Source organism: Anser anser (genome assembly GCF_964211835.1).
Source record: "Anser anser genome assembly, chromosome: 8".
Classification (NCBI taxonomy): Eukaryota; Metazoa; Chordata; class Aves; order Anseriformes; family Anatidae; genus Anser; species Anser anser.
Genome location: NC_139728.1, coordinates 17720709 through 17747023, shown reverse-complemented (window position 1 = coordinate 17747023; position 26315 = coordinate 17720709). Strand labels below are relative to the sequence as shown.

General features: G+C 36.9%; 1 protein-coding gene across 4 annotated transcripts in view; it reads left to right on the top strand.

Annotated features, from left to right (window-relative positions):
- PRKACB (protein kinase cAMP-activated catalytic subunit beta) overlaps positions 1 to 26315 on the top strand; it is a 69452-nt gene that overhangs the window by 15462 nt on the left and 27675 nt on the right. Inside the window, exon 1 of one of the 4 annotated variants that reach the window (XM_083847263.1) lies at positions 14735 to 14759. The exons of 1 other annotated variant lie outside the window; for it this stretch is intronic. In XM_083847263.1, coding sequence (XP_083703389.1) covers positions 14741 to 14759 — 19 coding nt within the window. In that variant the 5' untranslated portion in view covers positions 14735 to 14740. Of the gene's footprint in view, positions 1 to 14734; positions 14760 to 14825; positions 18051 to 18565; positions 21650 to 26315 lie in introns of those variants that run through there. 2 more of the 4 variants (XM_083847261.1, XM_083847264.1) reach the window with 2 other exon arrangements.

Sequence of the window (26315 nt, the reverse complement as noted above, 5' to 3'; positions counted from 1 at the left end):
ATCACGTTTGTGGTATTATGGGTTGAACACATTTTTAGTGAAAGTGAAGAATTGAAATGCAGCTTTCCTATTTTTGGTAAAGGAAATCAAAAATTCCAAAATTTTTGATTCCAAATTCAAAAAATTCCAAAATCCAAAATTCCAAAACACCAAAACTCAAACTGGCCAAATTAATGTTTTCAAATCAAAGTACAGGCAGCTCCCAGGTGCGGTGTTACAGGCAGGAGAACCGTAGGACTAGGGGAGTGTACCTGGATCTCATTTGGTGAAGGTGTGCGCGCTTCTGAGAGGGAAATCAAAGGCACAGCAAGACAGCCCCAGTTACACTTTGCGCGAACTGTGGAATATGGCATGTGGAAAACCTGGCAAAGAATTTTTGGCTAAGCATAGCTGAAGGAGACTTACTATGGACATCTCAGTTTCATTTCTTCTTTGCTGGGATAGGTAAGATTTAGGTATGCTCCTTGTAAGTACGCAAGATTGAATCAAGACAAACTGCAAAGGAGCATCTCGCCTACTCTGCTCCTCTGGCAGAGTGGGTGATGGAAACAGGTCGACGACAGCTCAGGTCAGGTAGGCAGCAACGTAGGCTTGCAGTCCTTGCCTTTCCTGACTCACGGCTGTAGTGATATGCAATGTCCTGAGGATTACTTTGCTGTGCTACCTAGTCATATTCCTTTACTTTTGATTTATGGTTTATTATTTATACCAACAAGCGAAAACATGACTTTTCAACTGGCACATCAGCTTCCTTTCATGGGCAGTTAAATACGAATATGTGCTTTCTGTATAGAAAGTACTTCTGAGATTCTGTGATTACACACCACCAGACAGACCTGTATACAGTGTCTCAGTTTGTTGCAAAATTGGTGCTTTCTTGCTACTAAGAAAGTTTGCAATTCTTATAAATCGAGAAACTTTTTTTTAATCGTGTTTAAAAAAAAAAATCAGTTCTGTCAGACCTTTATGGTTCATCAAGAGTCAGCTTAAAAATGAACTCTATGCTCTTAGAGTTGTGATAACAATTAGATGATTCCTTGCCAGCTCAATTTAAAATAAGCATTATTATTCTGAGGGCAAGTAATTTTTTTATTTTTTTTAGGGAATTGAACTTGTTTCTCTTATTCCTGTGTATTCTTAATACAATTCTTCTTGGCCTTTTCAGATGTATTTAGCATATACACAAACGCCTTTTTTTTTTTTTGGTGAACTCTTTTTAATTGTCTTTTCCTCTAGTTCTGTTTCAGCCAGATGAGTTTTATGTCTATCATGTTTTTGTTCAGATTGGGATTTTTATAGTAATACTTCAAACAATTTTCTATTGAAGTTCTATGTGAAGATATTTGATTTGATATGTTAACAAAGCTTAGCAATATGATAGAGAATAAACAGGGAGGAAATAATGGTTTTATGTTTTTACAATTTTAATCACGTTATGGAGGGAAAAAAAAATCTTCAATGCAGTATTACACCAATTTTCTCCATTGTATTAAAAAGTGAAATGTTTAAGTAGCCTTGAAATCTTAGCTGTTTTATATTCCAGAGTACTTAAGCAGTTAAGGAATTGTAAGATTCTGGATCTGTGAGTGCAGATGTAGGCGTCGTTCAGAGTCATAGTACAGGTAAAGTAAATGTAAGGATTGGAAAGAAATCTGAAAAGAAGGCAAGGAGATTCAAAGAATTGTTTGCAATCAGAAATATGAAAGGAACCCAGTATCTTCAAAATCTGCCATTCTCCTGGTAGAAAACTTCTCTGAAAGTATGTTATTTCACAGAGAGAGACCTCCCTTCACAGCTGATGAATGACCTCTTAATCTAGATAATGCCACAAGGTGATACTTGGCTCTTAAAGTTTTGGTTTTTAGAAAAGAAATCTAAGCTTCTGTAATCAAAATGAGAAAGGAAAAACTGCTTATGTTGCAATATCAATTTTAAAAGAGTAGGAAATGCAGAATTAAAATTACCTGGATGACCATTGCAGCTCCTTTGTGCAGATGTGTTGTAATAGAGAAAATTACAAGATCCTATGCTCCTTCTCCCACTGGCTTATCCCTCATCCCCTGAAAGGATCTTGCTAACTTTGGTGCACAGGACACTGAGCTGTACTCATGAAGAGTTTTTACTTAATTTTCTGTATTGTTTGCAGTGCATATCAGTCTGTCTTTTTTTACTGCATGTTATTCTTCTCCTTGTGAGCTTTTTACAAAAATAAGTTTAGTATACAGCTGCTGTGCAAACATTGAATTTACCTTTACAATATCTCATTAAATGAGCTTTTGTTATTTCCATTTTACTAGCAGGGAACTGAAGCATGAAGAGATGAAGGTAAAACGTTTCCCTTTCTTTTAGGGAGCCCTGCCAAATGTGATAAAGGTTTATTTCTCAGGGCATATAATACATGAAATCCTCTGAAGTATATAGGTGCTGATTATATAGCTTTCTGTGGCAGTTACAAATGTTAATTCTTCTTTGTGAAGCAGGTGCCCAAATACTTTTTGGTCATCATAGGGTGGATAGAAAAGCAGCAGTACATGCAAGTGAAAATAATTTGGTTTAAGGAATTTGTTACAGAGCAGGATAACATCTGCATCGCAAGGGTGGCATTCAGTAGCGATCATCAGAGTGCCCTGCGGCTTCCTGGAGCTGTGCGTGTCTTTCCACCTTGCGCTAAGGAGCCTTACAAGAAAGTTTCCTTCACTGCGTAATGCTGAACAAGTGCCAGAGCAGTTCAGTACACTGTGCTGCCTGAGGTATGAGTCTGTGGAAAAAGGAATACATGATTGTTGTAATGCATGTGTAAAAGAGGGGAGTTTACTAAAACAATCTTAGTTCAGCCTTTCTCTTACTTTTGAATACCAAAATATGAAATTTAAATGCGCTTTAAATATAGCTTTCTGTTTGAAATAAGTTACACAAACAAGCACTTGTTTATAAGTACTCTTAAAATCGCAGTTAAAAGGACACCCTTCTGTGCTGTAAGAACAGAAACGTGTCCTGCTATGGCATTCCAATATAAAAACTGTTTGTAGATACGATTCGGCTCTTAACCGAGGTCAAACCACAGTATTTGTTGACCTTCCTACGTAGGCTCGATGCACTGAAAATCTGGGCTGTTAAACTTGGGAATCATGTGATTGTCTAAATCCTCACTTCTCAGTCGCGATGTTCCAGAAAAACAAGGCAGAGGCAAGGCAATCAGGCTTAAGAGTCCTATCGCTTTTAACCATTTCTGAATTTTGCTGGGGAAAGTATATCCTCTAGGAAAATGACTAGCTTTTAAAAATTAGTTGTCACTATTAAGCACCTTTCATCTGAAAACTGGCAACTAACTGCAAGTACTTGTTAAACAATTAACTTCTTAGAAGACTTAGGCATACAGGGATACACCGTGTCCTCTTATAGTTATTGGAGGCTTGTAGTAACACTTCTGATAACTTAAAATAATGTATATCTTCATTTTTCACCAGTCATGCTTTTGAATTGGCAAGTCTGTTACAGAGAGAAAACTATACCTTATTTTATGGCAATTAGTATATCAATTTACTTCACGTTCTTGAAGTGCTTATTAATTTTAGCTCAAAATAGATCAAATGTACCACATGTGACTGCTGTATCATAATACTACTTATCTATTTTTAAATCTAAATGGACTCTGGGAAAGTACTTTGCAAACTTCTGGCTTCTATGGCAGAGCAGGTTTCCTATGTATTTCTGGGTAAAGTGCCTCCTAATGGGGTCGTGTATTATCCATTGGCCTTTCTGGCCATGTTTCAAGGCTTTTGTTTATTATTCATAAAAAGCTGAAATAAAACTGGAGCAAATTGTGTAAATCCTCTCTCAAAATGAGCAAGCCAGGGAGACTCAATCTTCATTTCAGTCCTACATGGGAATGATCTGATATTGTAAAGGAAAATAAGATGTATACTGAAAGTTGTGAGCTCAGAATTATTTTTATGGTATTTTGGTTCGTTAACATTTTCTCTGTGAATTTACATCAACATAAAAGAAATATTGTTTCCCTCTGTATGTTATAGGCTTTTCAAAATGTATTAAATGTCTCAAGTGCCTATTAAACTATATTGACTGATGGAAAGTAAAATCTTTGCCCTTCTTACCCTGTAATCATGGAATCATAGAAAAACAACTCAAAAGTTATATTAAGATTGGTGTTTTCTTTATAATGATCAATTGGGATCTCTTCTGTCCCCACAGGATGTGGTCCAACTTAAATATTAGGACTTTTCTAACAGGATTTAGATCCCAGGTTATCAAAGCCATGAAAGTGAATAAATCTCTAAGGCAGCCAAGGATTTCATTTTTTCCCTAGGTCGAAGGCAGCTGTAAAATCAGACAGATGAATCTAGGGAGAACAGATGAAGTGTTACTGGTTCCGTGGCTGTATCTGAGCATGCCATCGTGTTGCACACTCACTGGAGTGCGAGTGGCTTACCGGCATAGATGTGTGTAGTTACCACTTGTAGTCGTTCAGTCGGAGTTACAAAGACAAAAATACCGATGACAAGCAGCACCACAGAGGTGATACCAGCATTTTAACAAAGCATGGTAAAAGGAACATTAATTGTCTTTGCAGCCCAAACTACATCATTATTTGGGAACTTGGAGAGTACCGTTAGGTGACAAACATAGACAAATACAATCCACAATAGACTGTGGGTGTTTTTATTGCTTAGCCTATGTTACAAATAGCATTAGTTCTACATGTTTGTTCGTTTGTTTTGCCTGGTCACTCTTCGTGCTGCAGTCTTGGATAATAGCTGAAGGGAACGCCCTGAGGTCGGAAGACATTTTTTTAATTTCACGTAGAGATCAACATGTTAGTGGTGCTGCAGCCAGTGAGTTTTATAACTTTAACATCTCAACCGGTATCCTTAGCAACATCAGGTATAAATTAAGGACAGTAGCAAAAAAGATTTAACAAAAACTTATGTTTGATGCATTGTTCCTCTCAGCATGTCCAAAGTCTGTCTGTAGTTTGGTATTCATATCCTGAGTCAGTTATTACTAAGTCTGAAGTAACTAAAATATTGAAGAATATTAAAGTGGGTGTTTTGTCCTTCAGTTATGCGCAGTTGGCAGTCAGTAACTAAATTCAGTTTACATTTCAGTTTAGGAACTGAAGTGAAAAGAGCTGAGATAATGAGATTGTGTTGAGTCAGTATGGGGCTGCAGCCCTCTAAAATTATTGTCCAAAACGGAATTAAGGCTGGAATTGTTTATAGACGTGTCTTAAAGTGTCCTTTAAGTTTAAATGGCTGAATAATTATGACAGGGAGAGGTTAGGCACTTCTTCCCCTCCTCCATGACCAGTGGTAGGATAGACTTTTTTTTTCAATCTAGGCAAATTTTAACTACATACTTGGGAGACTTGTCTGTACATCATCTTTTGCTTTTTGTCTGATTTGTTGGTTTTTGTTTTTTTTAATGAGGCCATAGTGATACCTGGCACTTTTTCCCCCTTTAGTATGAAAGAATATAATTAGTCTCATTGTTTGGGAGAATACAGGTGAACCTGCCCTTTCTTGCTCTATATCTTATGCTCAAAGTAAGGTTTTGCATCTGCTCACAGTACTTGTTTCAGATGTGGAGCTCATCGTGTCCTTCCTTAGCCCCTTGTTTGTTTTACCTCTGTCCCGTGTAAGCTCCCTAATTCAGATCCCTGTCGTGCACCAGGACTTGTTCCCTTGCCTGTTAGCCCTTCCTCTGCTTCATTTCTTACAGTTCTATTGCAAAAGTCTCATTTTTGACTGAGTAGCAGAGATTCTGGTATGCTCTCATATCGTATGTTCCCTGACTTTGTTTCATGGCTGTTCCCAAAGTACACAGTTAATGGCAGAGCATAGGAAAATGTTTTTACTTTAAGCTGTGTATTAACGGCTCACTAGTTACCTGTAAGCAAGCAGGAAGGCATAGTTTCCTTTTTTTTATTTCAGCCCATTGCATCAATAATGGATCTCTGGGTTGCTATCATATCTTTGGAAGACCTATTTCAGTCTTTTGAATCAACATATTATCTTGGGAGGCCTTGAGTTGTGCTTCATTTGATTTAGGACAAAAAGCAGGGCTTCCTAAACATGCCTTTTGTTTCTGTCACTTGTCTGTGTATTTGTATCTATGGATGTCAATTCACTCTGTTCAGGGAGTGAAACAGGTAACTTAAAGTAACTCAAATATATTCCTGTTTCAAAAACAGTGCATAGCATATATTCACATAAAATGCTGCTCATAATTTGGTGTTCAGAATCTTATACTTGAAATACCAAGAAACATGAGCTGCGTTGTTTGATAGCGTTGAGAGGAGTTTCTTTGTAGACAAGGAAAAGATTTAAAGGTTCACTCTGAGTTTGTTGCCTTGTTATTTTTGTGTCTGTTCTAGGTGACTGCCAGTATTTTATCAGTGTTGTTAGTTATGGGCTTGTTTGAAGCTCTACTGAAAATATACTTTTCTTATCTGTATTTGCTGAGCTGGTTGCTTTAAGTAGAACACAATTTGTACCCAGGATATCAGCTTTTCTTTCCTTTCTCATAGAGACAATGTACATGTACCCATTTTATTTCTTGGAGGAAGTTGTTTTTCTTCAAAAAGCTTTGTGTTTCAACATGAATGGCTATGATGATGCAGCTTTCCCAGTGAAGTATAAAGTTCTGGTCTTCTAGCTGAAGTTCTTGTAATTAAAGAGTAAGATGAGCTTACTTTAGGTTTGACAATCTTTTCTATGTAGGCTGGGTAGAGTGTTGTGAAGGAACTTAAGGTGCATGCAAGTGAATGGTTGTGCAGCAAGCATAAGAAGATGGAAACAAATTTAGTGTCCTGTGTTCTGTTCTGAACAACGTACCACGTGTGCATTGTTAATTCTGAGAAATAACAGATTAATGAACTACGTACAACTTAAAATGCTACAGTGTTGGGGGAGGGTGGTGATGGACATTAATGAGGTGCTTTAATAAAGTGCTTCAATCTGAACTACCGATGCAAGTGGAGTATGCTGCTCAGTTCCTGGAGTTCGTGAGGTGTGCTATCCTACACAAAGCTAGGAGATAGAGGTTAAGCTTTAAAGACATCTTACGTGTTATTTTTACTGGTTTTGGAATACCGTCCTCCAAAGGGGCTGCACAGAAGCTAGACCAGTTGCTGGAGCTGGACATAATTTCAAGTTACTGAAGCTGTCACGGTTAATGTAGTATAGACTACAATTGTATTTATTCTGTTGTTAATTGGCCCATGGTCAGAGGTCTTAATGAACATATACCTGAAGATAGTGAGGGTGCAGAGATGTAATTAATGTAGTAATTGTGACAAGTGAATCTCCAGAACTATCAAAGTGGCCAGTTTCTAAACTGTCAGCAAAATCCAGATGAGTAATGAATCTTCTAGTACTTATCTCCTTTGAACCAAGGAAAGAGCAGCACAATCTCAGTTAGTGCAAATCAATTGGATCATTAAGGATTAATGTAGTACGCTCCCATTCTGATGTTCCCCTCCCTCGCCCCACGAGCTATCTATTCAGTAACCTCTGAAAAGTTCTGCACACCAAATACAGTTTCTTACAGAAGTATTATTTTTACTTTCATTAGTAGAGTACAGGTTGCATTGATTTAAGACTTACCTGAAAAGGTAACTCAAATTTAGATTTCAGGCCGACTAGAATTTATAATTACATTCAGCTCAGAGTCCCCAAAGCCATTCATCTTCAGAACTTGGTCACATTTGACATCCTGAATGCCCGGAAGCCCACCAGGAGCTATGCACAGACACATTAGACAATATATTAGTGTTGTTAACCTCTCACAGCTTTTCAGAAAAAATAGGTAGCAGCAGTGTTTTCAGAAGTTAAAATAGTACATAGTTTGCCTTATTTGGAATAAGAATCAGTTGATATTTTTTCTTCTGGAAGTGTCATCTTTATAGAGGCAAAGGAACAGAAATGTTGAAGTAGGTTATTTACTAACACGTAAGCAGTTCACTTCAGATAAGTATTCATTTAGGTTTTCATTTCTGCATAACTTAAGTATTGTTTTTCTATCATAATAGGAAGGTGAGGAGAGGGCTCAGTAACTGCAGTTACTCAGTAAGTATCTTTATTATTTTGATATTCCAGTTAAATAATACTATGTTTCCTCCAGTTTCCGCCCTGTCATCCCCAAAAGTGTGGGAACGTGGTTCCTATTGTGGAAATCAGTTTAAAAATTCATACAATGTATTGCAACTGGCACCTCATTTTGGCAGTTTTCTTGAGTAGGATTTAACTTGAGTGGAATTGGAGGAAAACCAGAATCTTCCCACATGCCATGTGACTCCCAAAAATAACAATTCTGTGTTGAGGTTGTTAGGAAAAGTTATGAACATCTGAGACTGGCTGCAAGTGAAACATGTTTGTTCTTCCAGGAGGAAAAAAAGAAGTCTCTGGCTAGTTACAAAATTTTAGTCCCTTTTTTTTCTCAAAAGGGTTCAAGTAATTTAAGATAATAAATTCAAGGTAGTGTATCTTCCTGCTTTACCAAATTAGAGGGGCTTTTGCATCCCAGAAATTAGAAGAGCCCACGTGATGCTATCATAAGATAAATTTTTTGCCTATTCAAAATAGGAATATCCAAAACATTCTTCTTTGTTGTGGTAGTACTAGTATTCATGGATAGGATGACCATATCCCTCTAAAATTAAGAGCAGCATGCCTTCAATGGTAGAGGTCTTTCTAGTTAAATTCTGTTTTCCCTCTGGCAGAATGCAGTCTGCAGTGGAGGTGTGCACTGAAGCTCTTGGTTATTGCAGGCATGCGCATTTCTACAACTCCAGGCTTTTTGGCAGAGATATCTCTTTTAAGGATGAAAATATTTGGACATATGTCATTTGTCACAATTATCAAATTCTGACCTGTGTAGATTTCCTGTGTGTGGCTTGCGCTTTTTTCCTAGCAAAAGTTCTGCTGCTCAGGAGAAATCAAAAGAAATATGAATGGCATCTCTTAAAAATGAACAAAAAAACAACCCTGTCATTATCGGTTATTTGTTTTTATTTGCTTTGTTTTCATACAAGATCATCACTTAATAAGCCTAAGACTAATTTGTAGTTAGACTGTGGAAGATCAGACTAAGACTCTCAAAGCTTTTTGGCTTGGAAATATTAGGTCTTGGATTTGTCACAGCACTTTCTTGTCAGGTAGGTCTCTCGGCTTATGAGACTAAAGTGAGAATGGAGTTAAAGGTGTGTAAATGTTGAGATGACCTCCGTTGCTGTAAACATCTCACTTGTGTAAATATCAGAAGTAGAAACCAGTGGGGGGGAAAAATGTAGAATGAATTTTGATACCTAATGTTGCTCAGTATCAAATCGATTGGATCTATACCATATAAATTTCTTTACCTATGAGTGTGTTCATTAGCTCAGTTGGCAAAGGGAAAGACAAATGCATGGTCAAATTGTACTTGAATATGAGTTTAGTGATTTCTTGTGTAACAGTGGTATAGAAAAACCTTGAAATATCTTCTTTTTTTTTTTGGAGAATATGGGGTAGTGCCAATGCTTTGAGGGGACCTATTATGAGAAGGTGCTCTTGGTGGCATTTCACAGCATAAAATACAGTGATTTTTCAGGACAAATTTTTAATTATTGCTTGCTCCTGTTTCTCTTTAAATCAAACTAAAGATAAATACAACTACAATTACTCATGGTAGTGTATCTAATTTTTAGAAAACTAGCTTCAAGGAGAGTAAAATACAGGGCTGTGGCTTCTTGAGGATTTTAAGGAATTATGTCTTTTTACCTACTGTCATTCATATTTTATTGTATGCTAAACTGACATGCGGTATGAGTTGCTTCATTTTGTTCAGAGAATTACAAGTAATGGCATATTTTATCTATACTCACTTCTAAAGCTTTTTTCCAAGTTCTCCATTGCCTTAAGTCTTTATTCCATACATGTAGGAATGTTTTTAAAGTTTTTTACAATTTTTTTAATTCTTAAAACTGTCTTGAATTTGAAACAGATGCTATTTAAGAATATATTTAGACTGGTAATAAATAAAGATATGTACACTTTGCTACTACCTCATTAAGAAAAATATCCTGTAACTGGAAAGTTGGTGGTGTGGATTATTTACCTTCTGAAAAATCTGAGCTATTTAGTTGCTTATGCTACACATAAATGATTAAGTACTTTTTTTTTTAAATTTACTGTTTAGTATTACAGCTTTGGTATCTCACACTGATCCTTGACCAGCAGATGGCATTTGCTACTGCACTTAAATGCAGGCATGAATTAAATTTTATAAACCCAATATTAGTAACTTTAAAATATAGAGAAATCCTGGTGTTTGAGCTATATTTGGGGTGCCTGCATGTTTCTGTAAGTGGGATACTGCTTTCTTAGCACGATGATTTGTTAAGAGCATGTAAGAATCTTTGAAATACCTGCTTACGCATCCTACAGCCTAGGGTTCAGTGGCATCCCCTCCACTTCTAGTTAATTTAACACCATTTTTTTCACTCCAACTGATGTGGACGAATGCGGTAGTTGTACACTGGTTCAGTCTTTCCCCTCTTCTGTAGAATACCTGCTGCCATTGAGCCGGCTGGCGGGAGCAGAGGGAGCAGAATGCTCTCCAGGGCTGTCTGTAATCCCCTTGGTAAGGCAGAGGAACGCAGGATCCGTTTCTAACAGGAGTAAAGGTGTCTGTATCTCCGCAGCACGTGACCAAACGTTTTGCACTTTAGACCATACTCTCTGAAGGCCGCTGCTGTATTCTAGTTTGCATTCTGTACTCTTTGACTTTATTAAAAAGCATTATCCTTTCTGATGAAGTAACTTAAAGTGTTTAGCTCAAAGTGGGGTCAGTTTGTTTTGTTTTCCTCTAGAGAATATGCTGGAGATCTAAAACACAGACAAGCTTCCTGAAAGAGATACTAAAATAATTCTAGTTACTTTAATATTTATCATCCTGGCCTTCTATTGTACAACACAGAATATGATGGTTAGAGTGTAGCTGCTATTACAGTCAAGAATTATCTACACGACTTTAGCTTTGGTAAGCATTTTGCTACTGTCCCTCCTCTCCATTCCTTCCACTATAACGCACCAAGAATTAGCTGTAAGCGGGGCCCTCTCTTAGGTTTAATTGCCAGTTCTTATGTTGGGGACTCTTTGCACTCTTGACTCAGACATACAATTTTTATTTTGCCCTGAACAGGGGTTTTCAAACAAATGTGCCTCTTGTGGGGCAGTTCCTTAATGTGGAGAAGTGGCCAACCCTGGGCCTCTGGAGAGACAGAACGTCAACATCGTTTCAGTGTGGAATTGTCCAGAATTCAAGCAGGAAGTTCTTCCACCAGCCCAGTCAGATATTTAGTAAAGTGTCCGTGTTTTTGGAGTGCTTCTTCTAACTCAGGAACTTTGTCTTATCGTGACTGATAACTCAATAAAACTCATTAATCAAAAGTAGCAACTGTTTTGTTGTAAACTTAAGTGCACTAAAACCTTTCTCTGCTCTGTTAGTTTTTCCAGAGAAACAGAATTAATGAGGTCATATACTAAATTTCTTCAAAATTTAATCTTGGATTATAATTTAAATGAGTCTGTATACATACCTGTTTTTTCTAGACCTCAATTTTCTAAAAGTAAGAACATCTTCCTTAGTCTTGGCAGACAACTATTTTATGCAAGTATAACAAAACACCTATGCAGGTTTCGGGGTACTTTCTCTCTTGCAGAAAACTAAGAGGGTTTTAGAGAACTTGTGAGTATGTCAAGCTATCTTAACTTGTGCTAGGAAATAAACTGCTTGAATAACTCCACACAGTTATGATCTGGAACGGCCTGTACTAAGCAGGATTCTGCAAGTTCTTTCAGAAGATATCGTGTACTTAAGTGAAAGCTGAAACTTCAAAGGTGGATCTTCACTAAAGTTTGTTTTATTACAGAACGATTGTGTAATCTTTATTCATATTCTGAAACCTCTGTCTGGCAGTGTGACCGCTACTGATCAGTGCAGGCGGCAAGCACCGGTGACCACATCGCCTGGGAGGAAGCTGTCAGAGAAGCAAGGAGGAAGGAGCCAAGTTAGAAAGGAGAGGAATGCGATTCTCTTTTTCAAAGCAAGTTGGTCAGTTCTGTGGAAGATTTGGCTTGCAACAAGAGTTCTCTGTCCTCTTACTTGTCAGGACTAGATGTGAGATTATGACTACAGAATACATGCTTTTTGACTTCAAAATAACACAGATACATGTCAATAGAAATGAGGAAACTTCATCTGCTGCCAATATGCAAGTGGAAAATCGTGTTACCTTGGATGATGAATTTGTCAAAATTTGAAAAGAAAACTGACAGAAAAAATGAGAATTTTTAGTTTACCTATTAAAAATTAGATGCTGAATACAAGGAGTGTTTTGCTTTTTTCTTTTACTTTGTAATTTTTTTTTATTCCTTTTGTATGGTCATGGAGAAAGAACAAACGATGTTGGTGGAGCACGCAAGCCTTAATTTATGCTTCCTGGTGAGAGATGAAGGTATAAGATGTCTGCTGCAATTAGGCCTGTGTACAGTAGATGCCAGCAGAGGTCTACTGAGTCAAAATAGAAATAAGACCAGCATTGCCATAGCAACAACTTCCTCTTGGCAGTCCTATTTATAGCTGTGCTGCAGTCCCAGCTTTAGTACTGCTCTCAGAGGGGCTCTCTAATAAGGGTTAGCCTTGCTTGAAACAATGCACATGTGAAGGTACACTAAGACTGCATGGGTGTACATTCCTGTTGTAGTTTAATATATAAATTTTAAAACATCTTTGTTTTGAAGTGGAAAGCCATTAAATCCGTAAGGCATTAGCAAATACAGCTCTTTCCTTCATGCATTTAAAAAGAAATGCAAGCTAGTGACATAGTGCTGGATGCACAGTGAAAATCAAAATACATCTGCTTTTTCAAGAAGCCTTTTTCTGCCTCTATTTCTACCCATAATTCTTTCTGAAATATGCATGCCTGGCAAGACTCAAAATGAACTGTGGTTAATAACATAATTTCTGATAAAATTCTTATTTTTAGTTGTTAAAGTACACACTTAATAGAGAAGGATATAAATGATTAAGTTTTATATAACTGGAAAAAGATTATACATATTTCATCCGATTTATACAATAGAACACTTTAGGTTCTTTAGTATGTATTCTTTAAAAGGTTGTAGAACTAAAAAATTTTGTATTTTCTAATGGAAAATCAGACAAATTATTTTCCTTTTTAATATATGTTGGCACTATCTTTCAACTTACAAATAATTTATTGGCCAACAGGAGAGCTGCTATATTCAGCAATATCCACAAGTTCTTAAAAATTGAGAAACCCTCACTAACAATTTGTGTCAAATAATTGCTTGCTCCTGGTTTATAAATAATAAATAATAATAAATAATAAAGTTGGACCTTTGTAGAAATAAGTGGTGCATAAAGGGAAAGATGAAGCCATCTATTTTAAAAGCAAAGAAATTGTCTTTAACCTCTAGGAAAAAAACCCATAGGGTTTCTTTAAGTTATTTTTCCATAATTATGAACAAAATAAATATGCAAGAAAATGTCACAGTATGTCTTTTTTACTTGTGGATGAAGGCCAGTGCTGATTAACTATAAATATTTCTTAAAAGCTAGGAAAGAATAATTTTAGTCCTTAAGCAGTAGTAGAACACGCTTAAGCAGGCATGTTGACTCAGCTCTGTAGGTAACTGGGAAAACACTAAATTGGCAGATTAGAATTAAGACCTAAATATTAGTTAGCTGGGAGTGATCTGGAATTTCTTACATCATAGTTCTAGTTCTCAAGATCCTGTCAAGGAATATAGTTCATTGTCTTAAAAACTTGTCTTCTGCGGTTTTGATTGTGAGATATTCATGGTTAGCCTTCATGCAATGATGGGAAGATGTTCCAGTTCTGACACTGTAAGGGAGCTTCAGTTCTGTGAATGGCATTAGTTCCTAGGAGTGAGATAAATACATTTCAGCAACATATAGTTGTGCTGTAGTTTTTCATATTATTTCACTTAGTACTATAAAGTTCAGGGAGATCATGGTAACTCTCTTGGGGAACGCTTTAAATACTTTATAAGAAGTGAATATAGAAGAATGTGTACAAAGCAGGAATGTACAGATGATGCTGTTACTCAGCCATCTCTAGGTTCTTGGAGGAGAGGAGGGTGCTCTTCCTTAACTTAATTTTTAAGACTTGAATGGTGTAGGGGTGGAATTGCTTCCTAGAAACAGGGATGATGTGGTAGCAGAGATTATTAAAAAAAGAAATAGTCTGTCTTGCTATGTTATTCTTGACTTTTTTTCAGCAAGAAGCTGAAAGTCTCTGGCTGGGTTATACTGATGTGCTTTGTTACCAGTGGCTGAAATGTGTACACTGGGCATCGGCTGCTGGGAAATGCACACTAGGTTATGGGCTGGCAGTCAGCAAAAGTGCAGATGGATTTGTTGCCTTTTTCAGATTAAAGCACCACAGTGCTAGCCTGTTTCTATGGCTGTCACTGTTATGTTCTGGCTTTTTTTATAAAGCTACAGGGGGGTACCTTAAGAATTTTTACTGAAACGTTCTTTATCAAAATACTATAATTTACACATGTAATATTTATAATCATAGCTGAATTTCCTACCCACATCTCTGTTTTTTTTAGTGTGTTTTAAAACTTCCAAGACATAGTGACGAGAGTCAAAGCTGGCCCTGGTTCTTCTTCCAGCTCGGAGCAGCATGAGTAAGATGACCTCAGGTCTGTTTGCAGATGTCTGTGTAAACGTTTAATTGTATTTAAAGATTTACAAACTGTTCTAAGGAAAAGCACTATTGGCTAGCAAGTGAAAATCCTAAGACAAGCACAGGTACAGAATTTTGTCTTTGACAAAGAATCACCCGTTGCTGACTACTTAGCTTTTGGGGAGCAAAATACTATGTCAGAGCTGGTGTACTCCATGCTTCGTGTATAACATTAAAAAAATAATAATACTTGGTGTGAATAAATTAATGCTGAATTGGTTTGGAAGGCTAGTCTGTCAATAAGATGAAAGATTAGCTAAAAGGAAATAGGAGGTTCCACCTCTGAAAACTGTGGATGTTGTATGAAGACCCTGAAGTCCACATGGGATGTGGGCCTCACAGAAATTCAGTGTGGTAGTGTTTTGTGTTGTCATTGGGCAATGCTGATCAATGCCAAAAAAAATTCCTCGATTACAAAAGTGCATTACTATCTGTTTTATCAATGCTTGAATAATAAACTATGGGTGTGACCAGTACTTTTTTTTCATGTTTTGCTTGTGGACCAGAATGTCTGTGATGGTACCAATTGGTAGCATTTTTTTTTTAAACACTGGTAAACCCAGGTTTTCTCCTAGGCTGTCTTTTAATAATCTATTTTTGATAGCCTATTTTCACCTAAACCAGTTCACTTCTGTGGTCTCAGAGGCTGGCTATTTCTGCTCCCTAGTTTTGACACCTTGTTCAAGTGTCTGGGCTAGTCACTTGGGTGCATTCAAAACTCTGAATTTTGGTGGGCAGAGATGCTCTCCAGCAGTTCTCACATCTCTCCGTTTGACACTAGAGGGTTGGTAGACTCTAACACACATAATGTGAAGTGATGTGAATTTTGTAAATTACCTTTCCTGAGATCAGGGGAACTACATGTGTGAAAGACACTTGTGCAAAAGATAAGACTACAGTACTGTGGAAAAAAAAGGTGCAGAATCAGGGGAGAGGAAAATGATGAGTACTGGAGGAAGCAGTAAAGGTCAGAGAAAATAAAGTCTCTTGGAAGGATTCCCTGGACGCACAGAGACTTGCTGTAACCTACAGGGGAGTACGGCTGTGCAAATCCAGAGGGGCTCTTCCAGCCCTGAAATGTTCACTGGATGGGGAAATAAGCATGCTGTTGTCTAAGAATTTCTTATATGGAAGCTGGCATAGCATTGCTCTACCGTGAAGTGGTTGTTTATATGTGGTATATAAGCTATCCACTCTCTGCCTATTTGTGCCCCCAGTAAGGTAAGCTAATCCCCACGGTCACCGCTAGTTCCTGTTTCTGGCAGCAAAGCCTTGAACCTGGGAGGTGTCGTGGAAGTCAGCAATGATCCTGAGACAAAGTAGGTAAAAACCAGGAAGGCTTAAGGTAAAAAATGACCTTTGGTGGGCTGGGATCCAGGGGAGGCTGCAGCACCAGAACCTTAGAGGAGAGAGCAGCCTGGTCAGCCACAAGACAACAGGTTCTCGTCCAGATTTGCAAAGCAATGTGTAAAGTGTCAGCATTTAGACAAGTTGGTCCTGAAATTTGAACAGGTGCTGGAAGGAAAAAAAAAAAAAAAAAAAAGCTAGAGTATATCTAGAGCCTGCAAGTAAAGGCATTTCTGTGCTTTGTGCAGGGGCTAGAAATATAAACTGTTCCCCTGACGGGGGTCAGTGGTGACAACTCTGTAAGTTACTATTTTGAGGAATGCAACCGGATCTGTAAAGACTGCTCTTCAGCATTTTTATTGTTTTATCATTAATATAGGTGGTTTTCTCGTCATAGTTTTTTCTGAAAACGCAGGGCTGTTATGAAATAGTTATGTAATGTCCGAGGATGGATATCTGCTGCATTTGGAAACTATTCAGTGAGAAGTATGGTGGTGAAAAATAAGAGGTGTATCATCAACAAGTTGACTGTAAGACAGGAGACAGATTGTGAAAAGTTATTTCAACCTTATTTAAGAATAGTCCTAAATTTTTAAGAAACCACGTCTTATATGTGCTGAAGATATACTGGGAAACTTGCCCAATGTATGTGTTTCCATTTTCACAAAAATGGATTTTTAGTATTACTCATTGTAAGCATGCAAAATTACATAATTTAAAAAGTTAATATAATTTAACATTAAATACCACTTTCAATTTATTTCCCCAATGTTCTGAACCATTAAGAATGACGCTTTCTAGACTTAGTCTGCAGTTGAAAACGTTCAAATTTCTTGTGAATGAAAAATCCTCCTTATGTAATTCCCCAAGACTGCACTCAAGGTTTTGACATAAGCAATGTCAGGAGCCAGTGACCGTGACTTTGTGACTCCTTCCAGCTGCCTCTGGAGCTGGGAGAGTGAGTATGCGGCTAGATAAGGGTCTGCCAGTGCTGTTTGTTCTGGTAGCTTATTACTGAAAAAGCTAAAATCATTTGGTTCATTCTTGGAGTAAGTAGAACTCAGTATGGATAAGTATAATGCACTCTTGTTTGCATGTACATTAGAATTCAAATTCAGTCTGATTTTTCTCAAAGGAGGAAAATAATATATTTTTTGTGGTAATGGTTTCTTCAGCAATTTCTGCAAGCAACCCCCTTGTGTAGAAAGTTGCTTAGTTGAAATCATGGGATTGTTAATGATTAGATTACAGCTGGTTAAGCTGTGGCAGTGATGTTAGTACTCCATCTTACTAACAGGGGAAGAACTGCAGAATAGTCACTTTTTTTTCATGCATGGTTGCGGTAAGTTAAAAATACATACGTATCTGGCTTCTGATCTTTACTTCGGAATAAGTTGTTTATGGTATTTTAATTTTTAAAAAACATATTTTAATATAAAATATGTGCACTAAAAAGGTGTGAAAATCTAAAGCAGTTATTGCAGTAGTTTGGTTTAAAAAAAAAATAAACTTTTCAATTGATATGAAAAGAGACTCTTAACAGTATAAAACAGTGCATTATACAGGTTTTCTTAACAGGAAGTAGACCAGAGCGGTGGTTAGAAAACACTGCATACAGGAAGTTTGACACATGCGTAGCTCTTGGTGTCTCTGACTTGTCCAGCTCCTTTTGGATATTTTCTGTTTTGCTTTTCTAAAAGTCGCCAGTGCGTATAGATGGCAGCTCAGAAGGAGGTACCTTGTAACCAGTGCACAGGGACAGCCACCGCGCTCCAGAGACTGGAAGGTTTCGCTAACCGCCTCTTCCATAGGCACTCGAAGGGCGGTACACATGAACAGAGAGTGCCTCTGGAAAATGAGAGCCATTTCTCTGAACTTGCTGTCCTATGGGACAAATCAAGTAAGTAGGTTTCTTTGTTTATTTTATAGATATTCTGTCTTCAATTTGCATAGCAATTGAAGAGTGTGCATGTTTGTAATTGAATACGAACGCTGCTCTGTGACGCGTTCCAGGGACGACTTTGCAATTCGTTGGCTGAAGGTATTAATTTGAAGAGTAATGTATTGCATCATGCACAGAGAAGTGGGGGGCTGTTTCATGGGCTGGGTGGCTGGCACTAGAATTTATGGCTGGTCCCGTTCTGTTAAAGCACAGATGACTTATTTTAGCAAGCCCTCACCCCAAATTTTACTTCTAAATTACTTCCTTTATTTTCAAATTAAATCTGATAGTTCAGCAGAAATAGAAAACTCATTTAAAATTGCGATGCTTGAACTTTGGAGTACACAGACACGGCTGCACAGATTAAACGTCTAATTATAGGGGGTTTTATTATTTTTCATTTTATTTTGAATGATATATCAGAATGCTCTATACAGTAGTAAACAAAATGGTGTTTAGTTTCAAATATGAATAGCATTAGCTTTAATTTCTTAATTAGTTAACAATTGACAATATGCATTTGTATGGACTAAAACTTTTCATGATTGCATTTTGGCTAACAAAAGAGATTTCAGAAATATCACAATATAAGTAAATTGACATTTGATTATTTTTTTCTTGTACAGCAATGCATTTTTTTTGAAAAGTAATTATCTCTATGGTTAAATACTCATTTTAAAATGTTGCAGTATGGTAATTGATGATAATTTTGTTCCAAATTTCAGATTCATTGATGGATTTGGGATAGCACAGTTATTTCAATTGAAAAGAGGCCTTATTTGAAATGCCTAACATCAGTGTTAGCATGAAGAAAATCAGCATTTATACATCTCCTTGCTTTCAGTTTGAAACAGTTTATGAGCTTGGAATGAATCTGTTCTCAGAGGACGAGCAGTAAACATGGAAACAAAAAAGTGTTAATGCATTGACCTAAAATAGATGAAATCTAGGTCTCCAGGATGAAATGGAGAAGGATTGAATAGTTTTGTTAGGAAGATAAATGTTGAAAGTACATAAACTCCGAGCTTCCACTTCTCCAAAATATTTTCAGCTCGGTAAAAATAGATTCTAACTTCTGTTTATGTAGAAGCTCTTTTTTATGTAAATAGCTATTTGAAAAAATAACATCGAAGCACTTTTGTTTATATAATGGAGAAAAAAATGGTATTGACCTACTGACATTCGCAAATTGTGACCTGTTTGTGTACAAGTCTCTGCTGTTTTTTTTCTCCATCTATTTAAGGCAAGCTTCCTCGTATGACATGCGTGATGAGGAAATGGACTGTCGTGTCTTTCGATGATAAACATGGTGAAAATGGTTGTTCTATGAATGCCATTTTGAGTAATAATTAAGCACAGTGGTTGGATGTAATTTTTCTGAAGAAAAGTTACTGAGCTGGTAGCTGAATATTGGTTATCTTGTAGCTTTAGTTTCAGGGCGACATTTTGAATATTTATCCTGAATCTTAACTCTCAATTTGTAGATTAGTAAAAGATTTAAATAATAATAATAATTACTGGTACACATGGACTAAGTCTACATTTCAGGATTCTCATTTCACTACCATTGTGGCTTAAGGAGTGACAGACAGGGAGTAAAGGGCAGTTGTATTTCTGTCTGCTACTGACTTGCAGTTGTGTCTGCAGAAAAATGCATCATCTGTGATGATTCTTTGCATCATTACAAAGGAAAAATGTAAGAGAAGCAGTTATTTTCTACCTGACAATTCAATGCCATAGAATTGCATTGGGTCGCTGAAGTCAGGTTGCTGATTAATTTCACAGAGTTTAATGAATAAGCAGTGCTTTGGAAACACACTGGTGTTTGTTTTGTAAGATATTTGGATATTCTCAACTGTTCTGCACATATAACTGCAACTTAGGGGATGTTCTTATTAGGTTTTAGGTGAAGCTAAGTAGCAGATGCTTAGTGTGAATTAATCCTAAGTTCAAGGCAAAAGCACTCCTTTACATTCCTAAAAAAAAAAAAAAAAAAAAAAAACATTTGGAAAGGAGCTTCTCAGATTTTTGGTGTGGCTCTAGGTTTGAAGTTGAATTGATTTGAACAGAAAGCTAATATATTAACACTGCTGTAAAGCAGTATTTTACCAGGTCTGTTTCTCTGTATGTCTTTGTACAAGCAGTTACTGCTAAAGCTCTGGGTTTGCTGAAGGTGAAGGAGCTGCTTGTTATCAGGTGGACTTCGCTAAGTGTTGTCAGTCATCAAGTGTTATAAGTGTTGTGGCCTAGCGTGCTTTCACATGTGGCCCAAGGCCTCGGGTTTTTTAGTAGTTGATTTTGAAATTTATTTAATGCCTTTGTTTCTTTGTTATATAGAACATACTTTTTTCTTTTTTCTAACATGCCTTGGATTCTTAGGTAATGTATGAAATAAATTTGCCGTGTAAAATCCTTAGAATCCAGTAGGGGATGGCACGGGATACCACAGGCCTTTGAATCTATTTTAAAAACTGGACTGAGTGCATGTGGGAGTGTACGCATTGAACTAGTAGTAATCAGGTCAGTTGTGCCGCACAGCCAAAAGATGAAAGGGATATGCTGGTAGTCAGCAGAAGGATATATTTCACTCTCAGTTTCAGATGTCTTGATTTCTACCAATTGCAACTATGCGAAACCTATGTTTTGATCTGTTTTTGTGGTTTGTTTTGTTTTGTTTTTTTGCTCTTTGGAAGAGTGAAGTAGGAACAGAAAGGACAAGGAGGCTGCTTGGTTTTGAACGTAGAGGCAGCAAAGTCAGTGTGAATCTTCTGTTCTTAAGCTGATACGGGTATTTTCCAAATCTGTGCAAAATAAGAAACCATATTAACAACTTGGAGTAACAGCAATGGTCAGGAGTGTCACCACTGTTGCATCTTTCTGTCATCTTCAAATTCTTGTAGTCTCTAAATTGCAAATGCATGGATGGTGAATAGTCAAAGAAATTCTATTTGGGCTCTAACTGATTCAACATATCGATATACTCTTAAATACTATGGAATATCTTACAGATTTAGCTGAATAATTGCTAGATATTTGTATATGTAGGGAAAAATACATCCGAAATATGAAATAATGTACAGAGTACATTGTGTGAATTGATTAAAGCTTTAGAATAACTACTAGTTGGGTACAAGTCAACAGATAATTCTGGTCTAAGGTTGCCATGGAAACAACCAGTGCTTGATATAATTGAGAACATCTTAAAACCTCCTGGTGTTTGCATGCTTTTTTTCCCCTGCCATTTTGAGTTGCTTTGGGCATGAATAGGTAGCACTGGTCAGAACAGAAGTAGTTAATGAGCAAAACCAAATATCCGTGTGCTGAATATTGATTTTGGTTTACTACTGCTATCTTGTGCTTCGCAGCTTTTTGCATCACAAGGAGCTCGTAAGGAAGAGAAGCTCTCTGGATTCTGTGTGCTTTCTCTTTCCAGTTAGTGTACAGTTGTGTTTAGAGATTGAAGCACTGATTTTTTGTAGAGATTAACATACTTTATCAACTGTTGGATTAATATTAGGAGCAATATGTTTCTGAAAATAAGCTTTTCAGCATGAATGGTAAGTCTTTTCTATTACCTTTGACACTATTTTTTGTTCTGTCTTCACAATCAGGAAAAATCTACCAGGTTTCCCTTTCTTGTCTGCATAGCTACATCGAGCACTGATCTCTTTGTTTTTGTAATCGACTTACTGTGGATTTCTATTAAAAATTACGAGTCTTAAAGATCAGTATTCTTATTAAACATATTGTTTTGTATAATTAGTATTTAGTATTTTAAATATTAAATAATTTTAAAGCTTTATCTTAGAAATAACTGTTCCAAATCATTGAATAAGACATAGAATCAGATATGGTGAATTTTATAATTGAATGCTGTGTATGTCAGTTTACTTAATTTTCTGTGCCACTCATACTAAATTATTTTATGTTAATTGATGCGAATCAAAAAAGCCTTCTGAAATTATTGTAATTATCACCTAAAATTCTGAACTAGCTTTTGTTCTTTTTCATCTAAACCAGCTTATTCTTCTTTCGTCTTTATTCTTTCTAAATGATGGGATAGCAGAATAGTTCTGGTCATTCATGGAAGTAGGGAAGGGGAGCCTCATTAAAAATGAGATATTATAATATACCCAGGAAACTTATCAGGCAGGTAGTTGCTTTCTAAAAACAGTATGATTGATTATTATAAAGTACTTTGAATTAATGCAATTATGAAGTACTTTATTCTTCCTTGGAATATTAATGAAACTTGCGTCTAAATATTTAAATTATGTATATTCAATTTTTTAGAACGAGATGTCCATGAAAATGGTTTGCAAAAAGCACAAATGTAATAGTATCTGGCATGATGCCTTATTGTTTCAAGTGGATAATCTGGAGCTTTGGAAAATGACTTTAAGTTTAGAGATTGCTTAAAAAGAAAAAATAGTTAATCATGCATACAGGGTTTATGTATGTCTGTGTGGTTTTGCTTTGTCCTACAAATTTAAAGGACTATTTTTACGAAGATTTCACTTTCGTACAAGGCATGAGATAGAGTGGGAGGAGTCATCCCACTGCCTTATCTAATACCAGTTTATATGTACTTATCTCATACAAATGTTTTGAGGTCATCTTCCCTGAAAAGGAAAGTGTTGTCGTCATTTCCTCGGCATACGAAGTACAACAATATGCAAGCGTCAAAACCGGTACAGTTACAAGACAAGGTTTCAGAACTTTGCGTGTACATTATGAAGATCTGTGTTACAGCATCATGACCGTGTAAGCAAACCTAAACGCAGGCTGTCCTGGAAAGAGGCGGTCCAGCCTCTGCCCTGTGTGGATGCTGACACGCGAGGAGCTGGGCAGGGAGCTGATGGGGCCTTGCCGAGCACCTGCGAGCCAGCACAAGCACACGGCAGGGACGAGCAGGCAGCCTCACCCCTGTGTGGCTCTCTTCCAGGCGAGGGGCAAACTACAGCCTTGCTGCATTTCCTCAGCATCACACGGCCACATTATTCCACGTGTGAAGAGGTCTCTATTTTGGAGTCAGGAAGGCTCTCTGTTTTTCACTGATCACCATCATGATGCTGGGTTTTTCCTCAGCTTTTTGTCTGTTTCTCTTACAGTTGCAGCTTCCACCAGAATTAAGATTTGTGGAAGTCAGCTATAGCAATTTTAGATTTTGCTGCTCAAGTGTTTTTTCCCTTCCTTTTTTTTATTGTGTTATGATTGAGCAATTTTAAGGGAATAAATTTTTCACAAAAAAAAAACTAGGTGAAAAAGAGGTTACAGGGGTTCATTTTGTTTGTTTGCTTTTACTCCAGGGCTTTATTCCACAATTAGCATCTGTAGATTATATTCATCTTGACATCCAGGCTCCTAGGTCCATTAAAAATAAAAACAAATAGATGCAACTTTTTTACCAAGTGTCTGTTCCCAGTCAAAAATATCTACAAATTAGAAGAGTAATTTTGACAAGGGAAAGGTGAATATCTCATGCTCCCTTGAGTGAGAATTATATTGCCTTCAGTACAAACATTTCCCCATTTCAAGTACTTTTGCTGTTTAGTGCACCTTTGTGGTTATCCTCGCTGCAGCAGTTTTACCCCCTTTAAGTGGTTAAAACCAGATGCTGTCCTTGTAAAGGGTGGATGCAGGTGAAACTAATTCTAAATAAAAATGGCTCGCTTGCTTTTTTTTTTTCCCCCCTCTCCTCTTTCTCCAGGAGAGTTCCAAGAGATACAATTTTTTTTCTGGAAAGACTGGGGAGAATGAAGAACTGTTTGCCTTTCACGGGCCTTGTTTCTTGTTTCCCTTGATTTAGGGTTTGTTTTGGTTTGAAGAGCAGGACATTCCGTCACAGATAAAGGACAGGTATTGTTCTGGCAGGTCTTCTGTTTCACTAGTAATAGCCTTAATGCTCTTAGTAACATCACGTCTACAGTTGGACTGGTACTTTCAAAAACTGGCAATAAAGAGGTAATTACTGATCCAGAAATGATACTTTTAAGATAGTAGTTACCATATGTGCATAGACAGATGGAGCAGTATGAGGAGTGTGAGCAATGCTAATAGCCTCCGTCCGCTGAGTTACTGTCAAGCTTTGGAGGCACTGGAGAATAGGAGCATTTCAGGAGTAAGGGCGGAGGGATGTAGTATTAATATCTTACCTGTGTGTGTTGCAGCCATCTTTTAAGAGCAAGGTACAACCAGCTCGCAGAAGTACTTGAAACTTCAGCAGTTGAGCACTGGGGAGCGACATCACAGCAAAATAGGGTTGAATGAAGGTTCCCGTTGTGAGGTAATGGAAGAAAGATGGGAATATGTAACAAAGGAGCCTTGAAGTTGAAGATCTGCTGTACATTTGGACTGACTGAATTTAGAAGTTGATTATGTAGAGCAGGGGACAGGACTGCATTTGTCATGAGTAAAAAGAATGATTTGTAAAAATAATGCTTTAGAAAATTGTAAGATTAATGAGGAATCTAGAGGTGTTACACATCAGTACTGCTACCAAGCCATGGTTATTTATTTTCCCATTGACACATGTAGTTGTTGAGAAAGACTTAAAGAAATAAATTTTCCCCCTGCTAAAGAGACTATGAAGAAAATGGAAGAACAGAATATTCAGGTCTTAGAAACATACATCTTCCTACATACATTTCATAGGATTAATGGTATCTTCCTTGCAAAACTTCCCCAAAGTTACCAGTTAGCCTCTGACAATAGACTAGGATAAGTTCTTAGATGTTGAGCTGGGTTCATGTTTTGTTCTGGTTTTCATATGAAATATTTGAAAAAAAGAAAAAGCAACATGAGTTGCTGCTTTGATGTAGTTCTTAAAATGCATCCCTACAGAGAACGGTCCCTCAGGGTGCTTAGTTTAGAGTATGGGCAAAAAAATGAATTTAATAAAATTTGGGTTGCTTCCAAAGGAATGGGTACTTGGTACATTGTAATCTTGCATCTCAGCTGAACTGTGGCTTAGTCTAGTTTCTGTTATGATTCTTACATATATATATATTTAACAGATTTTCTTCTTGTTTTTTACTTCATATCTCAAATAGTTTATGTAATTATTTGTTGTTAGTTCCTCTAAAAGTTTCTGCTGGTATTGCTGTTGTAGGCCAAAGTTTGCAGCATGCATCTCACATCTTTAATTATTGAGGTCGTTAAGAGCAGTTTTATAACCTGACCAATGGGTTTGGTGCTTTCCTTTATTCATTTTAGTTGCTGAAAGCCCGTTAAGAACTTCTATTTTGGTTGTTTTATTATTATTATTATTTACATTTTTGTAGAGTTTGCAACTAAATTCTGTGTAAATTTTGTGCCTGCTTTTTATCAAAGTACTGACCTTAAACCGATTTTCTCTGAAGTTCCATTCATTATCAGAATGGATAGTGAACACTCTTATCTTCTTTTCACCTACCCTAATCCTAAGGCAAACAGGAATTTGTTGTTCACTTCGTGTGTTGAATTGTGAAATATGTTTATTTACATAAGACTTACTTCCTTATTCAGGAAGTCAGTCTCTGCTATTTAAGGTTATAAATGAACCTCTACTAATTGGCTAGCTACTGCAGGCAACCATTTCCTGTAAATATTGAAAATGAATATTGAAATATGATCTGCAGTAGATATGTCAGTGTTGTGATGCGTCAGATTCCCAAATCTTGTGAAGAGATGAAGAGGTATTTTGCTGATTTACTCTGACAGCTGTGAAGTTATTGATTCAAGTGCAAGTATATGGGAGTGTGTATGGTTTTGTTAATGTAAGGGCTGGGACAGAGTAGTGTTGCAGGAAGTAGACTTTGAAATGAGTACAGTTAAACCAAGATTGGCATATCTAATATTATTTTGATGCCTTGTATGAAATATTCAGGAAAAAAAAAAAGAAAAGCAACACAAGAGCTACTCTTTTTGAGTAACTTGTAAAATCCACCCAAATAGTGAACAGCCCCCGAAGGCGCTTAGTTTGGAATACAAGGGAAAAATTAGTTTAACAAAACTTGGGTTACTTGTAAAGGAAAGGGTATGTAGTACATCTATTATTATGAAGGATATTTTGCAGGAAATGTATTGGTCAATATGCAGACCAACTACCTGCAGATTTTTGCATACAGTTTCTAGCTATCTAACCATAAAACGCTCTCAGTGATAGCTGCCCAGTACTAAGTTACTCTCTTCAGTCAAGGAACTTTTATGAGGAGCGAAGGTGGGGCAGTAATATAGAGAGGA